Source organism: Quercus suber, unplaced genomic scaffold (assembly GCF_002906115.3).
Source record: "Quercus suber isolate HL8 unplaced genomic scaffold, Cork oak 2.0 scaffold_51, whole genome shotgun sequence".
In the NCBI taxonomy this organism is placed as follows: Eukaryota; Viridiplantae; Streptophyta; class Magnoliopsida; order Fagales; family Fagaceae; genus Quercus; species Quercus suber.
Genome location: NW_027069516.1, coordinates 1,435,563 through 1,459,154, shown reverse-complemented (window position 1 = coordinate 1,459,154; position 23,592 = coordinate 1,435,563). Strand labels below are relative to the sequence as shown.

Here is a 23,592-nt window from a genome sequence, read left to right as displayed (position 1 = left end):
TACAAAACTAATGAAATTAGGTGAACCAATGACAGCCACAGGGCCAACATTCTCCTTCTTCTTCTTTTTGTCTTTTTCTTTTTTGGAAGCTTCAAAATATTTCATTAAATTAGATAGAAGGAACATCTCTGGAGAGACAATCGTGCAGATAGGGCCATGGCATTCTTAAAGTTGATAAAATGGTAGTCCACTGCCACTTGGTACTAATTCATGACAAGATAAGAGGAATAAATATTTATAATTAATTAATCAAGGATATGACTTATCAAGTGGATGGAAAAGGATACATTAATTCTGTTTTTGTATGAAGGTGGAGTAAAATTAATTAGCAAATAATACAATACTAGCCCAGAGTTCTAGCAATAGCACATAAAACAATAGTATTAGCCAAGTGTCGTGCATTGTAGGTTAATTGACATCTTTTATTTAAATAGAGACATTAAGGATTTAAATTCGGTCTTCCTATAGTAACTATTGAATTATTAAATAAAAATTACATTAATACTATCACCATAAATTATTAAAATTCCTTAGAAATATGATGAATCATATAATAAGAAGAGTAATACTATGTGTAGGGATGAAAGGTCTAGGAATACATATTGGGTTGTGGGCTTTGTCCGAGGACATTAGCAGTCTGAGGACAGTCATACATTAGCGAAGACGTACAAATCAAGGTTTTGGAGGACATCTGGTTGTGAAGGTTTGGGAAGGTGTCCGAAGAGAAATACCTCCTTGGCTAAGTAAAGTAGAGGTCAAAAGGTTTAACCTGCCATCAGGAGCAACACTCCGAACAATTCTACTGTTAAGGATAAAAATTAGGAGGAAACAGGACAAAGGGAAGTTGAGAAATATCTAAGGGAAAACTGCTACCACCGCATTAAATGCTTTGCAGCTAACCTGACTGCATTAATGTGGATGTGATACTTGAACAGTAATATTTAGCCTTACAGCTACCCCCAAAAACTTCAAGAAGGTGCTGATAGAATAAGGATTAAAGTCATCAATTTGATCTACACGTGAATAGCTGCGATGAAGTAAAAGAGTGCAATATAAAGAAGAAAGACCCCATTACAAGAGAGGGGATTGGAGAATCTGTAGAGAAAATATTGTAGCAATAAGAACTATAATTATAACCAAGTCCAAGAGAAATTTATACAAGAACTACTCTCCTTAGACGTTGCCGAGGAAGATTTTCTGTGCACAAATTTTTTTTATCTTTGTTTCCTTGTCATCTTTAACCTATTATGATTGTTGTCTAATTCATTGAAATCTAGATTCTAGCCCACTATCTACAAATTCATTGTGTTGGGCTATTTGGACCTTAATCCTTTTACTTTTTGGGCTTAGGAACTAAACTGTGTCCTTACAATTGGCGTCGTCTGTGGGAATACTTGAACTTTGGTGAGGTCAACATTTAGCCATGGTAGGTTCAAGTCCAAACCGAGAAGAGTCTGTTAGTTCCCAACATTAAGATTAGTTTCTCAATCTTGAATGAAAGAGGGACCAAGATGTTAGTGTACATACCACACATACTAGTAGGAGCCAGTCTCGAAGTGGGAGTCACATCTCTCATGGAAAGAATACTAGGAACATGCAGTTGGAGATTGACCATCTATAAAGGAAGTTACGCAGTAAGCAATGGAAAGGGACTCCTTCAAGTTCAAAACCTTATTCTGATGATGATAAGGATGACAGCTATAGGCCTAGGTCAAGGACTCGTCCCAATGAGTCTCTTTCATGCGATGAGGATCGCTATTACAAGCGGAGAAGTAAGAGTCCATCTTGCAAAGGTCTGGGTAACGATGCTATAAGCAGGGCTCTGAACCAAATTTTTAAGTCACCTTTTACACATAGGATTGAAGGAGGAAAACTTCCTCGGCGATTTAGTCAGCTAACATTCACCATGTATAATGGTAGGACTGATCCTATGGAGCATGTTAGTCACTTCAACCAGAGAATGGTTGTTCACTCAAAGAATGAAACCTGGATGTGCAAGGTGTTCCCATGCAGTTTGAGGCCTGTGGCGATGAGATGGTTCGATGTTTTGAAGGAAGGTTCTATTAACTCTTTTAAGGAGCTCACTAAAGCATTTGGGGCTCGTTTTGTTACTTGCAGTAGGGTTCCTCAGCCCTTTTACTCTTTGTTGTCTATGAGTATGCGAGAAGGGAAAACCCTAAAGACGTATCCTGACAGATATTAGGAGATGTTTAATGATATAGACGAGAATTTTGATGATGTGGCTATAAGGACTTTCAAGGTCGACCTACCCGCCGAGCATGAGTTGAGAAAGACTTTAACAAGGAAGCCTGTTAGAAGTGTGCATCAGCTCATGGATCGTATTAATGAGTATTAACAAGTTAAGGAGGACCAACAACAAGGAAATGGGGAAGCTAAAGTAGTCCCTTAGGATAAAAGGGATTTCAAGTTGGAAAGGCACAACAATAACCGATTTAGGAGGGATTTTGCTAGGCATCCTGGATCTACTATTGCTCAGGTGATTAATACGGTGTTCCAAGAGCTTGTGCATCAAATATTGGATAAGATAGAGAATGAGTCATACTTCAGATAGCCCAATACGTAATCAAAGTCTTCATTGTCAGTATCACCAAGACCAATGACACACTACGGAGGAATGTAGGACTTGATCAGCTAGTTTAGATTAGGAAATTAAAACAATTCTTGTCTTAGCCTAGTGGACAGGGTAATCAGACAGGGTTGGAAGCTCAGAAAGATACTTCTTCAAGACCACCTTTGGGGATAATCAGTGTTATTCTTATTGCCCTAGGTAGAACTAGTTCCCATCCATCCAGGGTGATGTCTATAGATCAGCCATTTCCAGAGATCTTGATTCCTGACCCTAAGAGGAGTAGAATGGAAGTCCAACCAACCTTAAGCTTTTCCAATAAGGATAAGGTGGGAACCCTGCAACCGCATGATGATGCCTAGGTGGTTACCCTCAAGATTGAAGGGTATGATGTGAAGAAGGTTTTAGTAGATCAAGGCAGCGGTGTAGAGATCATGTACCCTGACCTATTTAAGGGGTTGAAACTGAGGCCCAAGGACTTGGCCTGCTATGAATTTCCTTTAATAGGGTTTAATGGAAAGATTGTCTTTCTGAAGGGCCAAATCAGATTACCTGTCCAGGTAGGATCAGAAGTCGTGGAAGTGAACTTCATCATGGTTGATGTCTACTCCCCCTATACTGCTATTGTGGCAAGACCTTGGCTTCATGCCATGGGGGCTGTGTCTTCAACCCTGCACTTGAAGGTAAAGTATCCATCAGGGGGATCAAGTTGAAGAGTAGATTGGTAGTCAATCTATGACCAGAAAATGTTTAATAGCTGTGATTAGGCATCAAACTAGAGGTGAATCCTCGGCCTTTACTAAAAGGGATTTATAGCAATTAAGGGGAATAGTCTTGTCCGCGAACATGGTGGTAGAAGGGGCAAAGTGTGAAGAATTGGAAAAAATCATTATTGATGACGAGGAGGAGAAATTTTTCCAAATAGGAGTGCAATTACCTCCTCGAGATAAGGAAGAATTGATTGTCTTCCTTAAGAAAATGTTGATGTGTTTGCGTGGAATACTTATGAAGCCCTCGGGGTGGATCCAAATTTTATTTGCCACCACTTAAATGTTAGTCCATCTATTGCTCCTAAGAAGCAACCACTTCGGCACTCTTCTAAAGAACACTCTGATGCTGTTAGGGACGACATGATCAAGCTTAAGTGAGCAAGGGCAATAAAAGTGGTGTTTTACCTTGAATTGTTGGCTAATACAGTGGCGGTAAAGAAAAAGAGTGGAAGTGGCGAGTATGCATAGACTTCACTGATTTAAACAAAACTTGCCTAAAAGACCCCTTCCTAATGTCTTGGATAGACCAATTGGTGGATGCAACTGTGGGTCATTCTCAAATGAGCTTTTTGGACACCTTTCAAGGGTATCATCAAATACCATTAGTTTTGGATGATCAGGAGATGACATCTTTTTTTACCCCCATTTGGAAATTATCATTATAAAGTGATGTCCTTCAAACTGAAAAATGTGAGATCTGCATATCAGAGGATGATGACTAGGATGTTCGAGTCTCAACTCGGCAAAAACATTGAAGTCTACATAGATGATATGGTGGTGAAGAGTAAGGTAGAGTCCGAGCATATGAATGACCTTGGAGATATTTTTGAAATATTGAGAAAGCACAATTTACGCCTCAATGCTTCCAAGTGCTCTTTTGGTGTTAGTTTGGGCAAATTTCTTGGTTATATGGTCACTCATTGCGGAATTGAAGTTAACCCTGATCAGATCAAGGCAATTAATAATCTGTAGCCTCCTCAGAATCCCAAGGAAGTCCAAAAATTGACGAGAATGACTGCTGCTCTAAACCGATTCATCTCTCAGTCAGCAGAGAGGTTTAAACCTTTCCTCCGATTGTTATATAAGTGGAAGAGGTTTAAATGGACTGAGGAATGTGTTGTAGCCTTCCAACAGTTGAAAGAGTATCTTTCTCAACCACCCATTATGTCCAGGCCCGAAGAGGAGGAGGTTCTGTTTGCTTACATTGTTATAGCCTCTCATGCGGTGAGCCTAGTACTGATAAGAGCTGATAATGGAGTGCAAAGGCCAATTTACTATGTGAGCAAGTCGTTGCATGAAGTAGAACTTCGTTATTTACCATTGGAGAATGCCATCTTGGCAGTGGTGCATGCTACACGGAAGCTTCCTCATTACTTCTAAGCTTATATGGTTGCGGTTTTAACCTAGCATCCTCTTCAATCACTATTTCGCAAAGCTGATTACACAAGAAGGATTGTCAAGTGGGGGACAATTTTGGGGGCTTTTGATATCAAGTACATGCCTCGCATCTCTATTAAGGGTCAGGTCCTTGCAGATTTGGTGGCTGAATTTACTGAGTCTCCACTAAAAGAAGAAGGCAAAAAGCAAAGCATAGAAGGAGAATCAATTGAGACAATCTCCTTACAAGGACCTCTATCTTGGAAATTATGCGTTGATGGTACAACTAATCAAAGAGGATTTGGAGTAGGATTAGTGGTGGTATCTCCAGAAAAGATTACTATTGAGAAATCCTTGAGGTTGGGTTTCTCGGCCCTGAATAATGAGGCTGAGTATGAAGCTTTGTTGGTAGGGATGGTTATGGAAGAGCAATAGAGGTATTTTTAGATTCAAGATTGATTGTAGGCCAAGTGAAGGGAGAGTTGGAAGTTAGAGATTTGAGAATGCAAGAGTATTTGAGTCAAGTTAGGCACTTACAATCAGATTTTGATTTTTTCACCTTACAGCAAATCTCTAGAAGTAGAAATACGCATGCTGACTCTTGCCACTTGGCAACCTTCTTGGCGCAAAGTTTACCTCAGGTTATCCTAGTTGAAGATCTATATAAGCCTATTGAGATGAAGAGAGAGAAGGCCTAGGTTCATCAAATTAGGGTAGGGTCTAGTTAGATGGATTCCATAGTTCTGTTCCTTAAGGATGACATCTTACTCGAGGAGAAGGGGGAGGTTGATAAAGTGCGAAGAAAAGCTCCTCGTTTTTAATTGTCCGAGGATCAAAGGTTATACAAACGCTCTTCTTCTGGGTCATATTTGCTATGCGTCCATCTTGAAGTCATAGAGCCACTCTTGGAAGAGTTTCATGAGGGGGTTTTTAGAAGTCATACGAGTGGCAAATCATTATCTCTTAGGGCCCTCACTCAAGGATATTGGTGGCCGAGTATGCAAAAAGAGATATAGGATTACGTAAAAAAAGTGTGACCAATGTTAGAGATTTCTCCAAACATTCATCAGCCAGGGGGTGTCCTTAATCCTTTATCTAGCCCTTGACCCTTTACTCAATGAAGCTTAGATATTGTGGGTCCATTCCCTAAGGCAGCAGGGAATAGGAGATGGCTTTTGGTCGGCACTGATTACTTCACCAAATGGGTTAAACCTGAGCTGCTAGCTAATATCAGGAATGTGGATGCAAAGAGGTTTATGTGGAAAAATATTATCACTCGATTTGGGATTCCTCACACTCTCATCTCGGCACAATGGGCTTCAATTTGATAGTAAAGCTTTTAGGAGATATTGCTGCGAATTCGGTATTAAGAATAGGTATTCAACTCTAGCTTATCCACAGGAGAATGGACAAGCCGAGACTGTCAATAAGGTCATAATGAATGGGCTTAAGAAGAGGTTGGATGATGCAATGGGTAAATGGGTGGAAGAACTACTACATATTCTTTAGACGTATCAAACTACCCCTCATCGGTCAATAAAAAAAACACCATTTTCAATGACTTATGGGTCCGAGGCTGTGATTCCTTTAGAGACTAAATTCCTAATGCTGAAAACGAGCTTGTTCACTCCAAACAGTAATGACAACTTATTCGAAAAGAGCCTAGATCTGATTGAAGAGCGAAGAATGAATGTCATGGTTCAGTTAGCATATTATCAACAAAAACTCAAACAAGGGTATGACTCAGGTGTGAGGTTAAGACTATTAGCACCCAGAGACTTAGTATTAAGAAAGGTTGTGAACACTGCAAAAAATTCAGTATAGGAAAAACTAGGGCCCCGTTGGGAAGGGCCATATCGTATCACTTCGATAGCTAGTATAGGTGCTTATTTTCTAGAAGATTTAGATAAAAATGTTATACCACACCCTTGGAATGTAAATAACTTATAAATGTACTATTATTAATGAAAGAAAGCTCTGCCATGTTTTTATTTGTGATATTATATGTTATGTTCATTATTTGTTTAAGTATCAAACAGAACATTGGACATGCCCGGTTCTTCAGACCACAAACCTTGGGTAAATTGATATTCCTTATTATCTGTTTAAGTATCAAACAGAACATTGGTCATGCCTGGTTCTTTAGACCACATACCTTGGGTAAATTGATATTCCTCATTATTTGTTTAAGTATCAAACAGAATCTTGGTCATGCCTGGTTCCTCGGACCACATACCTTGGGTAAATTGATATTCCTTATTATCTGTTTAAGTATCAAATAGAACCTTGGTCATACCTGGTTCCTCGGACCACATACCTTGGGTAAATTGATATTCCTCATTATTTGTTTAAGTACCAAACAGAACCTTGGTTATGCTTGATTCCTCAGACCACATACCTTAGGTAAATTGATATTCCTCATTATTTGTTTAAGTATCAAACAGAACATTAGTCATGCCTGATTCCTCAGACCACATCCCTTGGGTAAATTGATATTTTTTATTATCTATTTAAGTATCAAACAGAACCTTGATCATCTATGGTTCTTTGGACCACATACCTTGGGTAAATTGATATTCCTCATTATTTGTTTAAGTATCAAATAGAATCTTAGTCGTGCCTGGTTCCTCAAACCACATACTTTGGGTAAATTGATATTCCTTATTACTTGTTTGAGTATCAAATAGAATCTTGGTCCTACTTGGTTTCTCGAACCACATACCTTGGGTAAATTGATATTCCTCATTATTTATTTAAGTATCAAACAGAACTTTGGTCATGTCCGATTCCTCGGACCACATACCTTAGGTAAATTAATATTCCTTAAGCAAATGTTCATGTGTTATACAAAACTTTGGTCATATTTGGCTCCTCGGACCATATATTTTGGGTAAATTAACACTATTCAGTATCTTCCTAGGTGTTAAACAGAACCTTAGTCATGTTTGGTACCACGGACCATATACTATGGGTAAATTAACACCTACCACTATCTAGATCTGTTGCTAAGTGGATGTTTTATTGTTGTTTGAGATTAAGGAGGAAAGCCTAAGGCACATATAGTCAAGTGAGCTACTTGTTTCAAACGTATAAGCTATATTTTTGAAGTTAAGAGTACACTTTATTGAAGGTTGTAGGCTCGGAAGACTTAACTTATTATGTTGTTGATTGCATAGTTTGTGGTAGTTATGTTGTCACTTGTGTAAATAGTTGTTAAGGTCCAGAGTGAAAATACATCAGGGATTGAAAGAAATAACATCTCATACCTATGTCAATTAAATGCAGAGTAAGACAGAAATTATATTTAACTTTGCATAAGTACAATAACACGTGAAAGAAATTAGAACTTGTCATTAGTGAAAGCCTTGAAGAACATAAAGTAAGTACAATTTCAGAAACACAAACTACAGTTGCATGTTAAAAAATTAAAAAAATAAATAAATAACCACTACAAAATGCAACTAAGTACTACTTAATCTTCAATGAGGGGTTGTCTTTTGTTGTGGCCTTGGGAGGTTTGGCAGTTGTAGCTGTTGTGGAGGAGGCTAGACCTTTACCCTTGGATTCTTCCTTGGTAGGTATAGGGAGGGTTGCCAGGACAATCTCTAGGCTTTAGGATACCTTTTTGTCCTTGGAAGGGTACTTGGGTGTAGCTAGGGGCTTGGTAGTTTTAAGGGCCACCCCTTTAGTTATGTCTTTCTCTTTTTTAGCAACCCCAGCTTGCTCTGCTGCTTTGGGAGGACTGTTGGAAGAGGATAGAGCTAAGGCAGGTAAATCCTGGCCAGGCTTTGGATCTTGGGGAGCAATGTCAGCCTTGGAGCTTGATGCATGAATGGCTGGAGGGTAATGGACATTCTCTACTCTCCTAAGGGCAAAAGCCTCTACTCCAGCTTGGTTAAGGATCTTGTTCCACACTTGGAGGCAGTAAGTTCGGTAGACCCTAGAGACCTCAGCCCTAAGGGCTTCTTCAATCTCTGCCACCCCAATATCGTAGCCATCCTGCTCAACTTTTTCTGTAGCCTTCTCTGCCTTTGCCAACTTCTTCTTCAAGGTCCCTATCTGCTCTTTAGCTGCAAATTGCTGATTCTCTGTCTAGCAAAGCTGCTTGCGTTGAGTCTCTGCCTTCTTTTCGGCCACGTGTAAAGCGACCTCGGCACTCTTCCTCTCCCTGTCAACCTTGGTCAGTTGATTGTTCAGCTCCTGGATCCTTTTTTCGGCCAAAGGAAAGGCCTCCACAGGAGCAATCCGCCTCCCTTCTTCCTCTTTCATTTGCCAGTGGGATTTGGTCACCAACTCCTAGGCCATATGTGCTGACTAGATAGCCTTCAAAGGAAGTAGTATAGTAATAAGAGAAAGCAATATCGTAGCATGAATATATATATATATATATAAAACTAAAAAGTAAATGTAAATAAGAAAAAAGTTATACAATACTTACCAGCGCAAGGTCCCTCTTAAGACTTAGAAACACCTCATGTTTCTTCATGGCCCTTAAGTTGGCCATGTCTCTTGGGAGCAACAAGGCTTGTTCCACAGCATCTGCCACATATCCAGCTCTCCCTTGCTGGAAGTCCCTTATTGGGGCATTTGAAGGGAGAGGAGATCCATTTAGCACAAATGGAAGATTCCAAGCTTGGATCTTGGAGGAGCGTCATGCCCCCTGTCCAGGATACTTCACTAGAGGACCTCGTTTGGCCAGTCCTGTCCACTTTAGCCCCCTTATGAGGTTCAACTTCTTTGGAGAGAAGACCCCTCCCTTCCTCCATGACCTCCTTGCCCTTGGGGTCCCTTTTTCTCTTCTTGTCGACTAGGTCAGCTTGAGAGGCTTGGGAAAGTGGAGAAGTGGGGGGTTTGGTCTGAATGGCTATCTCGATTGCATTACCCCCGTATGGGACTCCAAAAGCTCCAAAAGACTCATCTTAGCCTTGTGCTGTAGCATTATTATGCCAGGAATGCTTGCAGCTCCTTAGATGCCACTTACTTGGGCTAGAGGAAGGTGGCTAAAGTCACCAGCTAAAGGCTCTGGGGATTGGGGTTGATTGAAAACCTTAAACTCATCCTTGGAGTTTGAAACTTCAACTACTTGTTCCTTCTCCTTAATTGTTGGCTGTGAAGGAGTTGCTTCCTTCTCAACAGCATGTTGAAATGGCAGTTCTACTTGTTGAACGCCTTTTGGAACAGGTTCGGTAACAAGGAAACTCAATATGACGAAATTGATTTGGTGCAAGCGTGGATCTCTTGCTCTGATCACATACTTTGGTGCTTGGAAGCTAGATGATAAGGGTTCGTAGCCGAGGATGAGGTGGGTTGGTCTTAATTTTCTGTCTTTGTGGACAAAGATCTTGGACTTAAGTATTCTTGTCAAATCTGGCTCGTTGGCAAGGTTGAAATTAAGGATGGCAGAGTACTTATCTGCAAGTTCACCAAAAACAAAACCATTGTTAGAAAAACAGCACAGGTAAAAAGGGAATTAAATTACAAGTACAGATAGGAAAGGTAAACGCAGAAAATGTTAGTAAGAAAAGAGATATTGTCAAAACAGTAGGCCTAAACACCCTACCTAGTGTCCCTTCTCATGTTAGGCAGTGAAGCCATCATGCCACTTCCCTAAGATGATTAGATAATCTTTATCCATACCCTTGTTGGACTTAGGGAGACATGATATGAGTCTGACTCCAATCGCGGGAACTCTAGTTTTTAGGTAGTATCATTACCCTGTTAGTTTGTGGCAGTTGTAAACCTAATTCATGTCATGATGGGTAAGGTTTACATTCATCCTCTCATTAAGAGCATCTACACTATCTAAAATCCTAAACATGTTAGGAGCACACTAGGTAGGGGAGAGTCTGTGAGCAAGTTAATCCCTAGCTACCCTTCCCATAGAGATTCTCATCCCTCATTCTATAAAGGCAATCATGGGGATTACCACTTCTCCCTCCTGCCTTAGGGCATGCCATTCCCCTCGGTGACAGTATCTAATGGAAACCTCGGGAGGAGTATGGTAACAAGCTTTAAAGCTCTTTATACCCTCAGGGGTGTCTACTAGGTAAGCAAATCTACCCATTTAAAATATAGTCTAAGGTATGAGGAAGGCAAGGTGAAATTAGATGGGCCAAGGAAGAAAAGGATCTAAATAAAAAGAAAAAGAAGAGAAGCAAAAAATACTAAAGACAACTTACGGAAGGGAAGATGGGCTCCTCGGACTAGTTCTTGAGATTTGAGAGTGTAAAAAGTGAAACAGTCAAGATCTTTAGGCAATATATATATATATATATATATGAGAGGGAAAAGCAAGCGGGAAAACTCTTGCCGAAGTCCTCATAAAATCTTCAATTGTTGGATCTCCATCGTACCGTAAAATGTGGGGAACATAGAGCTGTAGAAAATATATGCAAGCGCGTCCCAGATGCCAAAGCATCAGGAGCGTGCTTTAGGGCAGTTGAAAAGACACCTGCACAAATATAAATGATGTAAGGGCAGAGCAGAATAATTGTTGTAAATATCAAAATCCTCATTTTTCCCTGAGGAGCAAAAAAGGGGAATTTCGAGGGGTTATTATAGGGATGAAAGGCCCAGGAATGCATATTGGGCCGTGGGCTTTGTTCGAGGATATTAGCAGTCTGAGGACAATCATACATTAGCGAAGACATACAAATACGTAGGTTTTGGAGGAGTCCTGGTCATGAAGGTTTGGGAAGGTGTTTGTGGAGAAATGCCTCCTCGGCTAAGTGGAGTAGAGATTAGAAGGTTTTACTTGCCACCCGGAGCAACACTCCGGAAAATTCTACGGGTAAGAATAAAAATTAGGAGGAAACATGACAAAAGGAAGCTGAGAAATATCTAAGGGAAAGCTGCTACTATTGCCTTATATGATTTGCAACTAACTCCCTAGCCGCATTAATGTGGGGGTGATACTTGAATAGTAATATTCAGCCTTATAGCTACCCCCAAAAACTTCAGGAATGTGCTGATGGGACAAGGATTAAAATTAGCAACTTGATCTACACATGAAGGGTTGAGATGAAGTAAAAGAGGGCAATATAAAGAAGAAAGATCCCATTACAAGAGGGGGCATTGGAAAATCTGTAGAGAAAACATTGTAGCAATAAAAACTATAATTATAACCAAGTCCAAGAGAAATTTATACAAGAACTACTCTCCTCGGACGTTGCCGAGGAAGATTTTCTGTGCACGAAATTTGTTTATCTTTGTTTCTTTGTCATCTTTAACCTATTATGATTGTTGTCCAATTTATTGAAGTCTAGTTTCCAGCCCACTCTCTACAAATTCATTATGTTGGACTCTTTGGGCCTTAATCCTTTTATCTTTTGGGCTTAGGAACCAAACCATGCCCTTACACTATGTACACAAATTTTTTTACAATATTTTTACAAACTATTGATGTGGTAAATGCTTACTGGTTCTTATTTGGGCCCAAAACTGACATCACTTTTTTTAGAGCAGTCTCATCAACTCTTCTATCTCAAATGTCATTTTCACACATAAAATCCTACTTTTTCTATTTTAACACACCACTTTACAATACCCCATACATCAGATATTCTATTTTTTCTTTCAGCACATTAAAATAAAATATCCAACACATTAAAATAATCTAAAAGAACTTTTACAAATATATATATATATATATATAGAGAGAGAGAGAGAGAGAGAGAGAGAGAGAGAGAGAGAGAGGTTCAAGTTACACCTTTTCTAAACCATTGGATTTAAATAGATCAAATGGTCAAAAAAATGCACTTATTAATGCTGATATTTTGATAAGGATCTCATTTATTATCCTTATATATAACATTCCATACCTATCTCTAATCCTAAAAATAGGGATATTTTTCTCTCTGCTTTCTCTTTCTCATCCATTACACATTTCTCTCTCCTTCATTGCTCTTCCACCTCAATTTTCATAAGGTTCCACCTCCACAACCACATAAAATTTGATGAATCAAAAACTATGTGAGGTTATCTAATAAGTATGAATAATGTGAAAATGTTAGTGAATATGTGTTTATTGACGGTGGTCATTCCACCAAAAAGGCTAATGAGCAATTCTCAAAGCAAATGTGGAGTGGAACTCCCAATATTATTGGACCTTATAATCTCAAAGCATTGTTTGAACTTTGAACACAAATAAATGTAAATTTTATAAGAATTGAGTGAATAATAGATATTATTAAAAAAAAGAAAAAAAAAAAAAGAAGGTAAGCATGGATCTTATTTTATAGAATGAATTTATGAACATATTTCATATTGTTGTATTATACACCCCACACTCTCGGGTAAATTAAATGATTTCCCAAACTGAATATTTTGTATTTATGGGTTTAAAATTTCATATCTTCTTCCTACAATGCATAGAAATTTTACTTCTGAAGATGTTTCCAACTTTATGATGATCCTTAAGGAGCATTTAGATTGAAGTTGTAATTTATGATTACAATTGTTGCCTCAAATGGAATGCATCCATTTGCCTTGATCAAGTATCTAACTCATGAATTTCATTCATTTATGATCAAACCCTAAATTTGATTGACTTTAACTGATCGTTGACTTAAAATTTGATCATCCATTTAAAGTGAAACTACCGAAATGTTAAAGAGCATGGAATTCCCCTTGAATTGATTACTGATTGGCCAAATGGAGGTTGAACCTTATGAAAATGGAGGTGGAAGAGCAATGGAGGAGAGGACAACGTGTAGTGGATGAGAAAGAGAGAGTAGAGAGAAAAATATACCTATTTTTAGGATTAGAGATAGGTATGGAATATTATAAAAGATAATAAATGAGATCCTTATCAGAATATCAGCATTAATGAGTGTTTTTTTTTTATTACCGTAGGATCTACTTAAATCCAATGGTTTAGAAAATGTGTAACTCTAAGTGTAACTTGAACCCATTTCATATATATATATATATATACACACACACACACACAAAATCCTCCACCACCCATACCCACAGTTCAACTGCCACAACCCACAACCACCAACCACCCCACAAAATCAACCACTGACCACCAATATCAGCCACTGCTACCAAAAAAAAAAAAAACAACCACAACAACAACTTAAACAAACACTACAACCAATATCAGCCCTACACCCAAAAAAAAAAAAAAAAAAAAACCACAACATTAACCACCACAACCAATATCAGCGCTGGCGCTGGTGAGATCCATCCATAGCCACAAAAACAACACATCTAAGCCTATCCCAAAACTCAAACCCATCCCAAATCTCATACCCACCACCATCAACCAAAATTAGCCAACCATCAACAATCAAAACAACCAACCACCATTAGAAACACTACCACAACCACCAAGAGAGAGAGAGAGAGAGATCGGCGAGGTGTGGAAAGAGGAGAGATTGGCAACTCCAGGCAAGATCGACGGGTGGTGGCTCCAGGCGAGATCGGCAACATGACAGCGGCTTGAAGTTGACAGAGTAGAGTGAGGACGAGAGAGGAAGAGAGTGAGAGATAAAAAATAAGAGTGAGAAAGAAATAGGGAGCAACAGGAGAGATGGAAACCAGAGAGGAGAGAGAAGAGCGATTAAAAAAAGAAAATAAAAATATTTTTCCACAGCTAGCCATGCCCACATTGAATATAAAAGTATTAAACATTTTTGAGATTTTGCTACAGTGCCGTTTTATGATTAGAATGGTATTGTATCATGTTTCAAAAAATTTTGAGATTTAAAACACCTCATAAAGCAATGATATTGGTGTTTGGTGTGCCAAATGTCAAAATTTTGGCATTTGGCACACCTGATGCTAATGCTTTTACTTCCCAATAATTACTCACCGTATAGTAGTTTACATAGTATGTAAAATTAAAAAAAAAAGAAAAAGAAAAAAAAAATTGATTTTAGCATTTTTCCTAATAAGAATAGAAAGGGCCTTGTAACTTGTAAGCTGACGATGAGGAGGCTGCAGATTGATTCAGCAATCAAATCAGCATTGCATTAATATGGGCCGTGATATTTGGGCTGACTTATTGGCATGTAGTTAGCTATTGGGTATGATAGGGGCCCAAGAAAGAAGCAAAAATAAAAGTGGGGGCGGAGAGGGGGTAAAACTGACATTTAATTGGCAGTAATTTTATCGAATCGAAGAAGAAACCCAAAGTGTACAAGAAGATAAACAATAAGTAGTGAAGTGGGGAGAGAAGAGTAAACAGTAAAGTGAACACTTGAACTCTTAAAACAGTGTTTGAGTTGATAACTGCTGATTTTTGTTAGTTTGTCGGAAAATTCAAATGAAAGCACCGGCGTTGTCTTTCTCTAAAGCCCCCGTCAAGTTCAGGATGTATGCCATCTCTTCTTTCTTCTTCTTCTCTTTTGGGTTTCTTTCTTTTTTTTATAAAATATACTATATTTATTTGGAATTTTTATGAGGCAGGCCAACTTCGGCGAATTTGGTACCGATTCGATTGGACATTGAAATTGACGGCCAGAGATTCAAAGATGCTTTTACTTGGAACCCTTCTGGTATTTTTCACAATTTCCATTCCTTTTCTTTACCACTGGTATTTTTTCTTTTTGCTTATATTTATATATATGTGTGTGTGTGTTTTTAATGTTAACCATCACTTCTGCTTTTGCATCCCTGAATTATACCCAACACTTAATTTTCTTCACTTGTCATTTAAAAAAAAGAAAAAGAAAAAGTAAGCACATATAATAAAATTATGTGGGCAATTGCTAAAAGAGATCAATTTCACTGGGACTTCACACTTGTAGAGTTAAATATGTCATATTTGTTATGTGTATATGCTTATGTATGTAGTTTGTAGCTATTGTTCTGAGAGATTTTAATTTGAGTATTGTTTTATATTTTTTCAATAGTATGATTACATGTTTTGTGAATGTTATATATATAGACCCCGATTCAGAGGTTGTGGTTTTTGCGAAAAGGACAGTCAAAGATTTGAAGCTCCCTCCAGCATTCATAACACAGATTGCTTCATCCATTCAAGTAAATGAATTCACATTCTTGTACATTCACTTGTTAGGGTGGCCTTTGTTTCTTACTTAGAATGATTTGTATACATTCTAGTGCCTTAATTACTTTCACCAGAAGTTAAAGTTCCTCCTGCTATATCATGCATATTAACTATTGGCCTTTGCTTATCAGACGCAGCTAGCAGAGTTTCGATCATATGAAGGACAGGATATGTACTCTGGGGAGAAGATAGTTCCAATTAAGGTATATCTTACTTAACATCTCCTGTGTACTTCCTGCCTTTCCTCATTTTTTCAGCTCTCTTGCCTATTTGGTTATTAATACAGAATTCTTGGTGCTTTCTTCCCAGCTTGATCTTCGAGTTAATCATACTCTTATAAAGGACCAGTTTTTGTGGGTGAGGTTAAAGAATAGTCATTGCATCATATAACTAGAAACACTCAACTTTATGTTTAGTGCTGATGGATATCCATTCTTTTTATCTTTTATGCAATATCCACGTACTCAAGGATTCCAGGTTTGAGTGCTTTTGAAATTTTTTATATTTCAGGACATGAACAACTTTGAGAGTGATCCTGAAGAGTTTGCTAGAACCTTCTGCAAAGATCTGGGCATTGAAGACCCTGAAGTTGGAGTAAGTAAAGCTGACAACTGTAGCATTAATTTGTTTTCTCTATATATGTTCTTGTTGTGTGTTCTTAACTACCATCTAGAATAGAATTTGCTAGGTGCCGAAGACAAAATATTTTGATTTTTCCATCTTTACCGCTAATAGAAGAAATAAAAGAAATTCAATTGTTTTTGTATTTTTGCATGCTTGTAGGCATTGCTCTCTTCCTCATTTTAAGTTCCTAAGAAAATTCTAACACCTGAAATCTGGTTTTGCAGCCTGCAATTGCCTTTGCAATCAGAGAACAGCTTTATGAGGTAAAGATTTATTACTTGTTTGCTCTCTCTCTCTCTCTCTCTCTCTCTCTCTCTCTTCTTTTTGACTTCACTTTGCATCTTATGCTGTATATATCATGAATTAGGTATCTTGGTTCAGTTTCTAAACTCTCCCCTTGGCTCTTTGCTAAGGTACTTTCAATTTAAGCCACATCTTCTTAACATTTAAGATTAGAAATGTACACTCTTTTCTAGCAGCCTCTCCATGCTTTCCAGCTCTGTCCCATGGAGCCGTTCACTGACCTGAAGAACAAAAGAGAACTCATAAAAGAGAAAAATAGGCTCTCCTCTCTGCATCTTGAACTGACTCTAGCATTTCCATGTTAACTACTTTCCCACTATCACATGATTTTGGTCTAATCTCTTTTTAACCCTTAAAACCACTTTGAAGCCAGGCATCTAAGCTTCTTAAAGACTCATGTTGTTCCAAGTGGCAGTCTTTCTATCCAGTGGTTTCAGAGTTTGAGTGCTGAAGCTTTAGCCTCCTGTAAAGTTATCCGGTATCAGATCTCTAACTGTTGCTACCTCATCAATTTAATTTGAGCAGAATCCAATTTCATTCTTTCATTCCTAACATTTTAGAAATTAATGTTAGAAAGCATGGACACGGCAATTTGGGTGGCATGTCCGTGTCTGACGCATATCCTATGTCCAGAGGACCCTCCAACGCAGACATGCCTATGACTCAGCTGCAGGTGTGTCCCTTGAGTGTTTGGTAAAAAATAAAATAAAAATTAATGGGGACAAGACAGGGACACAATTGCGACACTTCTCTGAAAAAAAAAATGAAGAAGAAAAAAAAGAGAAAAGGTCTTGTAACAGGACAGTTTCCACAGTTGATAGATGTAAAACCCTTTTTTTCCCTCCATTTTCAGCCCTTGTTCTCTCTCTCTCTCTCGTGCATTGCAACATGCGCCAGCCTTAGATCGACGAGCAGTGATGCAATGACAGCCCATCCCCACTTCAGAGACCGACACGGTGACTGTGATCCTCATTTAGTACCAGGACAATTTCCACAGTTGATTGATGTTAAACCCTTGTTTTTTTTTCCTCCATTTTCAGCCCTCTCTCTCTCTCTCTCTCTCTCTCTCTCTCATTGCGACATGCCAGCCTTAGATCAATGACCAGTGATGCAATGACAGCCCATCCCCCCTCTTCAGAGACCAACAATGGTGACTGATCCTCATTTAGTGCTTTTATATTCTCTCTCACTGGCTCACACTTGTCTCGCATTTTTTTTTTTTTTTGATGATTAGAGAAATTCTCTGTAGTTTAGTATGACTGGACTACTCTAGTCTATACTGCTCATGATTTCTACCAGTGACTTTTTGATGTTATTATTATTATTGGATATTAATAAATTTAATGAGTTGAATCAGTTAGACTTAGGTTATTATGTGAGCTTATTTGTTTATTTATATTTTTAATTAATTGATATAATGCTATTGTGCAGATTATTTACATGCATTATTTATTTATTTTTGAAGTTGAATTATTAGTGCGTCTTTTGTTTTTAAATTAATTTTATATATTTTTCAAACTTTTAATGGTTATTACTTGTTTTTGAAACCTAAAGTAAACATAAATTTATGCCTAAAAACATATAAAATATGCNACCCCCCCCCCCCTTCTTTTACGGCTTCATTTGCATCATAGGGTGTTGGTGACATGTCACGAATGGTGCAATTACTATGCTGATATTGTATTTGATATTGTAGATTGCAACTCAAAGTGTAGCTTCAGCAAGAGAAAGCAGAATAAGCAAAAAGGGTCGCCGGGGGACTGAACATGCTACATCAAGGTTTGTGTCTACAGCCTTTGTTAAAAAAGATGGAATGACCATTATGATACTCAAGGGGTAGCACATCATCTGGGCACCATGCCTCATAAAGTGAAGTTCACTAGTCTAAATCTAACATTCCCTCTCTCCTTGGGACTAAAACTCATTAAAAAGGGTGTAAGGTTGCTTACCAATCACCTCTCCCAAACCCCACAAAAAGTGGGAGTTTTGTGCTTTGAGTACAGCCTTTTTATTATGTCTACACTCCCTATTTACTGCTATTTCTTTTTCTAATAAACATTTTTTATTGAACTTCCCACAGTAAATCAAGTGGTTCTGCATTGGACCTGGTGAAGCTATTTGGTTACAGATCTAGCGTGGTCCGGTATGTATATTCATTTCTACTGAATTTGCTTTTTTTGTTGTTGCTAAAACCAAAAAATTTACTGAGCATATTGTTATGTTGGACTCTGAATACTATAGTGCATTCAACATTTAGCCAATGAGTTTTATCTCAAATGTCACCTCCTCCCCTTGGTGGAGGGTCCTCTGGACATAGGATGTATATGTAATCTGTGTATTCAACTTTTATACTGCCTTCATGGCCCAGTGGTATCTGGCCAGCTCCTCATTTTGGAAGCATCCAGGGACTTGACTGAGTAAACATAAATTTATGCCTAAAAACATATAAAATATGCTTTAAAAATATTAATCAATTTCCATATCCCTGCTGTGTCATGTCCTAGTTTTTCAAGAAATGTCATGTCCCGTTGTGTCCATGTCAGCTACATAGAATAGATGTCACTATTCAATTTTTTCATGTCTTCCCAATACCATCCTCTCAAGTTAAAATGCCTGAATGAGCTTTCCAATGGTTTAGGTGTTGAGTGCTGAAACTTGAGCCTTCTGCAAGTTATCCTGCAGTGAATATCTCTCATGACTCATGTTGTTCTACCTCATCATTTGCTTCAAGTGCAAACCAAATTCTTTCTTATTAGTCACTGACTCACTAGGCATATCATGTCTGCCCAACACTATCCTCCCAAGTTGAAAATGCCTGAATGAGCTTTATTATTCCAGCATCTTTTTGCCTAAAATAGTTGTTGAGGATCCATAGTTGACCCAAAATTTTGGGATTAAAACTTTGTTGTATTACAGCTTGGTTTGTTTTTGAGGGTGGTTTGTGTAGGAAATCTTAATTCAATCCTCTCATTATATATATGTGTGTGTGTGTGTGTGCGCGTGTGTGTTCAATCATCATCTTTCTTATAATATTTTTATTTATGAGTATATGAATATTTTTCTCATCCAACATTGTTTCAGTGGACTCCTCTTGATGTTATGTTTTTATTCAGTCTTTGTTTGTTTTCTTTTTTAACACACTTAAAAGTGATTGACCCGTTGCTTCAAAATGCTTCAGGAAAAGAAAGGACTGGGATGTATATGACCCCATCGTTGATCATCTATCTAATGAGGAAGTGGATGCCCTTGAATCAAGAGAAGATAGGAATATTCGGTGACATAAATGTAGACTTTAAGCAAGAGAAGATAGGAATATTCGGTGACAAAATAGAGGCAAAATTATTTTGTAAATGCTAGGTTTTCATAGTGAATGTGGTGCATCTTTTGCTGTTTTAGTCTTCCCTCAACTTTCTGTAGAAAGACTTCGTAAACTTAGTGGAACTCGGGGATTAAATTTTGTAGTGGTAAGTTTCCAGTAGATTTGCAGGTTTCTATCAGTTCCATTTAATCCATTCGTTTGATGGTTTTAGTTCATTGTAATTTGCAACTAGAGGATTATATTAGTCCGTATCTACTAATATTAAGTCGTACTCAGCCCATTTAAGCTCAGCTAGCAAATGTGTATAAAATTGAGCCCATGGTACATGCTATTGTAAAGACCTATCAGTATCAGGAATTATTGATGTATCTACAGGATGCATATTGTTGTATGATATTTGTTTCCTTTTTGCCCAAAAACAGGGAACTGGATTCTCATTTCTAGGTTGGACATGCAGCTAATGATGACAGGTTCATTTTATCTAAGTCAATGTACATCCATAGCCAGCCCGAGAGTTCGGCAATGTCCAGTCTTTTATGGGTTCCAACCCTATCTGATCCAAAACTATGGGTTCTGCGGGATTGAGATTAAGGGCTATCACTCACTGTTTTGAGAATAATACTTGCTCTGATCACATAATAATAGGTCACATTAATTAAATTTGTAGTGTAGTTTATCATTCATGTGCAAGAAGAAACTATTACTCTCAAAGAGTATTTGTATCTGAATTTTAGGAATGGGGAATAGATTATGTAAATGTAAAATTCAAGGTCGGATTTGTGCCTGTGGGAACGAGTTTAGGGATCTCAATCCAATCATAATTGTACTTGTTCTCGTTTTGCATTTTTTGAATATTTCAGTTTGTATAATTTTTTGTGGTTATAGTATCCAAATTTATCTTATAGGACCATTAAATGTAACTTCCTCTCACAAATTTGCATCTCACAGATCTAGAAATTGGGTTAAATTCCTAACAATATGAGATTACACAAGTCTTGCACCATTTCTCATATGCTCAATGAAATGTCCACATGTTACTGGCTAACGGACTCGTGGATAGGCTTCGTCTTATTAGAGAGCTTTGGACAGAACAAGGTCGTAGTAACCCCCACCCAGCCTGTCTAGCCCATAAATATAAATATAATAGAGCTTTGTTTCTAATATATTTCCACTTACAGCTTTTGTCCAAACTTATCTAAATTTTAACATACAATACAAGAGCCGAAGAGCGTGGGGACATTCCGACCTACATTCAATAAAAATCTTCCACTCTAGTGAAAACATAAAAAAGTCGTCCTAAAAAATCAACAAGTGATCAGGAAAATAACAAGCTAATAAATACTGTAAATAAGAAAAGAAGATAAAAATAAAAATCTGAAATTCCATTAATAATCTCACCATGACATTCATTTGTCACGGGGATTCCCTAAAAGAAACGACCTCTTGATCCAAAAAAAGAAAAAGAAAAAGGAAAAACTAAAAAGTGCCACCAGCTTCAAATGGGCATTGTACTAAAATGCCTCATCATCACAACAGCATCTCCTTCATCTTGCTACCATTTTTTAAACGAGATTGATGTCAGCCCAGAATATCATTATCTACAAAATGATGCAATTGCATACCAGATCCGAATAAATAAAGTGCTAGTATGACTAAAAACATAACTCCTAGGCTATATAGCGCATCATTCAACATATCCTAGTTGCTGACTGCTGAAGCTGTGTTGGTGGCCGGGGGCTTAACTTTTTTTTGTTTTTTTGTTTTTATTTGTTGTTGTTGGGCTGTAAAATACATATATCAAGAAGTAATATTGCAGGATGAGGACTTGGACTTGTCCAGAATAGACCACATCACCTGCACATCTTCATAAGCACATGCCATCACTTCACCTTGCAAATCCATCACACGATTCTCTTGCCCTGCAATCATCCCAAATAAATAAACATTAGATGAAATGTACTCTTAATTCTAGAAACACAACATTTTCCCCCTTCTTTTCACAACAGTTGATAATCGCGTATTGTGATTAGAGCAACATCACTTCGACACCAATCACAGCAAAGGCATGTTGTATCAACGGTTGTGAAATAATATTGTGGGCTTGATTTTGACTTATGAACATATAGAAAATGTACCTGGCTGGTTCTTCTTTGGGTCTCTGCTGGGCTGCTGGTTGAAGAAAGTACAAGCTTTTTTGAATGGGGTTGCGATGGTTTTTTTCCAAGAAGTCATTTTGATTTTGTGTAAGGTAAGAGGGAAAGTGTGTGTGTATCTTACTATCTTGCAGTCTCAAAAGTCTTAACGAGTAAATTCTCTAGGCCTCAGCTAGCAAAGGGGGCTGCTTTATATATTTATATATGGAGAAGAACATAAAAGATAGTGGAGAGAGAGAGAAAGAGAGAGAGAGAGGCAAGATCCGTGAGATGAGCTTTAGATTAGAGGAACATCACTACTTTTTCTAATTTCTTATCTCATCATAAATAAAAGGTCGCCTACTGTACGCAAGCACATGGCGCACGAGCCAAGACAGAAACTCTTACACGTGAAGTCCTTTACCTTCTCTTTATTTTGGAGATACCACCTCTTCTCTGCCATACAATTTTTCAAAATTTTTTGCCTTTACATTTACACCACAACTCCCTTTATTTCTCTTTCTCGTTGGGATATAGTAATATGAGTTCACTCTCACCCTTTTTGTCTATTTTTCCATCTAATTTGAGATTTTCTTTGCTGTGTTTTCAATCTTAATTTTCAGCTAAGGTTTCCTTTTGAGTTAGAATATAATCAAACCAATTCACATCGTGGACTTCCAACGGCATTGTGATTCGTGGTTCAATAAAAATACAATTGTATCGTATTAATCACATATTAAATTTAATAAAACACGTGACTTTTACTTCTAACAACATTTTATAATAATCACATGCATTGTAATTCGTGGTTCAATAGTATTATTTCGTAACTAAATCACATAGCATACAATTATGACATATTAATCACATGTTAAATTTAATAAAACGCGACTTTTACTTCTAACAAAATCCTAAAAATTACCCATCTCAAAAAAGCACCTTGAAATCTAGCTTGTGCATGTTTCACTAGCAACTTTTCTTTCCAATTTTCAAAATTACATCAAATTTGGCACATGTAGATTTAGCTAGAGTAATCTTATTCAGCTATTAGGTTTGCTTGACCTTTTGCAATGTCAACTATCATGTCATTTCATCATCATTAATGTAATGAATTAGACTCTTGCATTATGGTCTTATTACACACAAATAAAAACAAATAACTTGATACCAAAATATCTAAAACTTGATACCAAAAAAAAAAAAAAAAAAAAAAAAACTTGATACAAAAATATCAGTATGTACTTCCACAGTGTTCAAATTATTTTCCTCCACTAATTTGGGGACAAAAATATCAGCTGCAAATTGTGGACCTTGTAATGAAATTTACCTTGGGCAGGCTTTAGTTTTTCATATCTCACACTCAGAGCATGTGAATCCCACATGTTTTAGTGGGAACACAAAAGACTGACTAAGTGGGGTCTACATGTACTTCTATTCTTCTACCGCTCCAGTTCCACCCA

The 23,592-nt window shown here is 37.7% G+C and overlaps 2 protein-coding genes across 2 annotated transcripts; one reads left to right on the top strand and one right to left on the bottom strand.

Annotated features, from left to right (window-relative positions):
• Positions 1 to 14,841: 14,841 nt before the first annotated feature.
• LOC112020229 (chromatin structure-remodeling complex protein BSH) lies at positions 14,842 to 20,421 on the top strand. The gene is made up of 10 exons (XM_024052804.2): positions 14,842 to 15,057; positions 15,151 to 15,239; positions 15,632 to 15,726; positions 15,886 to 15,957; positions 16,064 to 16,111; positions 16,265 to 16,348; positions 16,603 to 16,641; positions 18,378 to 18,460; positions 18,762 to 18,824; positions 19,860 to 20,421. Exons 1-10 carry the CDS (start codon positions 15,008 to 15,010, stop codon positions 19,957 to 19,959), a joined length of 723 nt encoding a protein of 240 aa, XP_023908572.2. The 5' UTR covers positions 14,842 to 15,007; the 3' UTR covers positions 19,960 to 20,421.
• Positions 20,422 to 21,361: 940 nt separating this feature from the next.
• Positions 21,362 to 22,449, bottom strand: LOC112020326 (uncharacterized). Its single transcript, XM_065771936.1, has 2 exons — positions 22,136 to 22,449; positions 21,362 to 21,919 (listed from the first exon to the last, which is right to left on the bottom strand). Exons 1-2 carry the CDS (start codon positions 22,230 to 22,232, stop codon positions 21,798 to 21,800), a joined length of 219 nt encoding a protein of 72 aa, XP_065628008.1. The 5' UTR covers positions 22,233 to 22,449; the 3' UTR covers positions 21,362 to 21,797.
• Between the last annotated feature and the right edge of the window lie 1,143 nt (positions 22,450 to 23,592).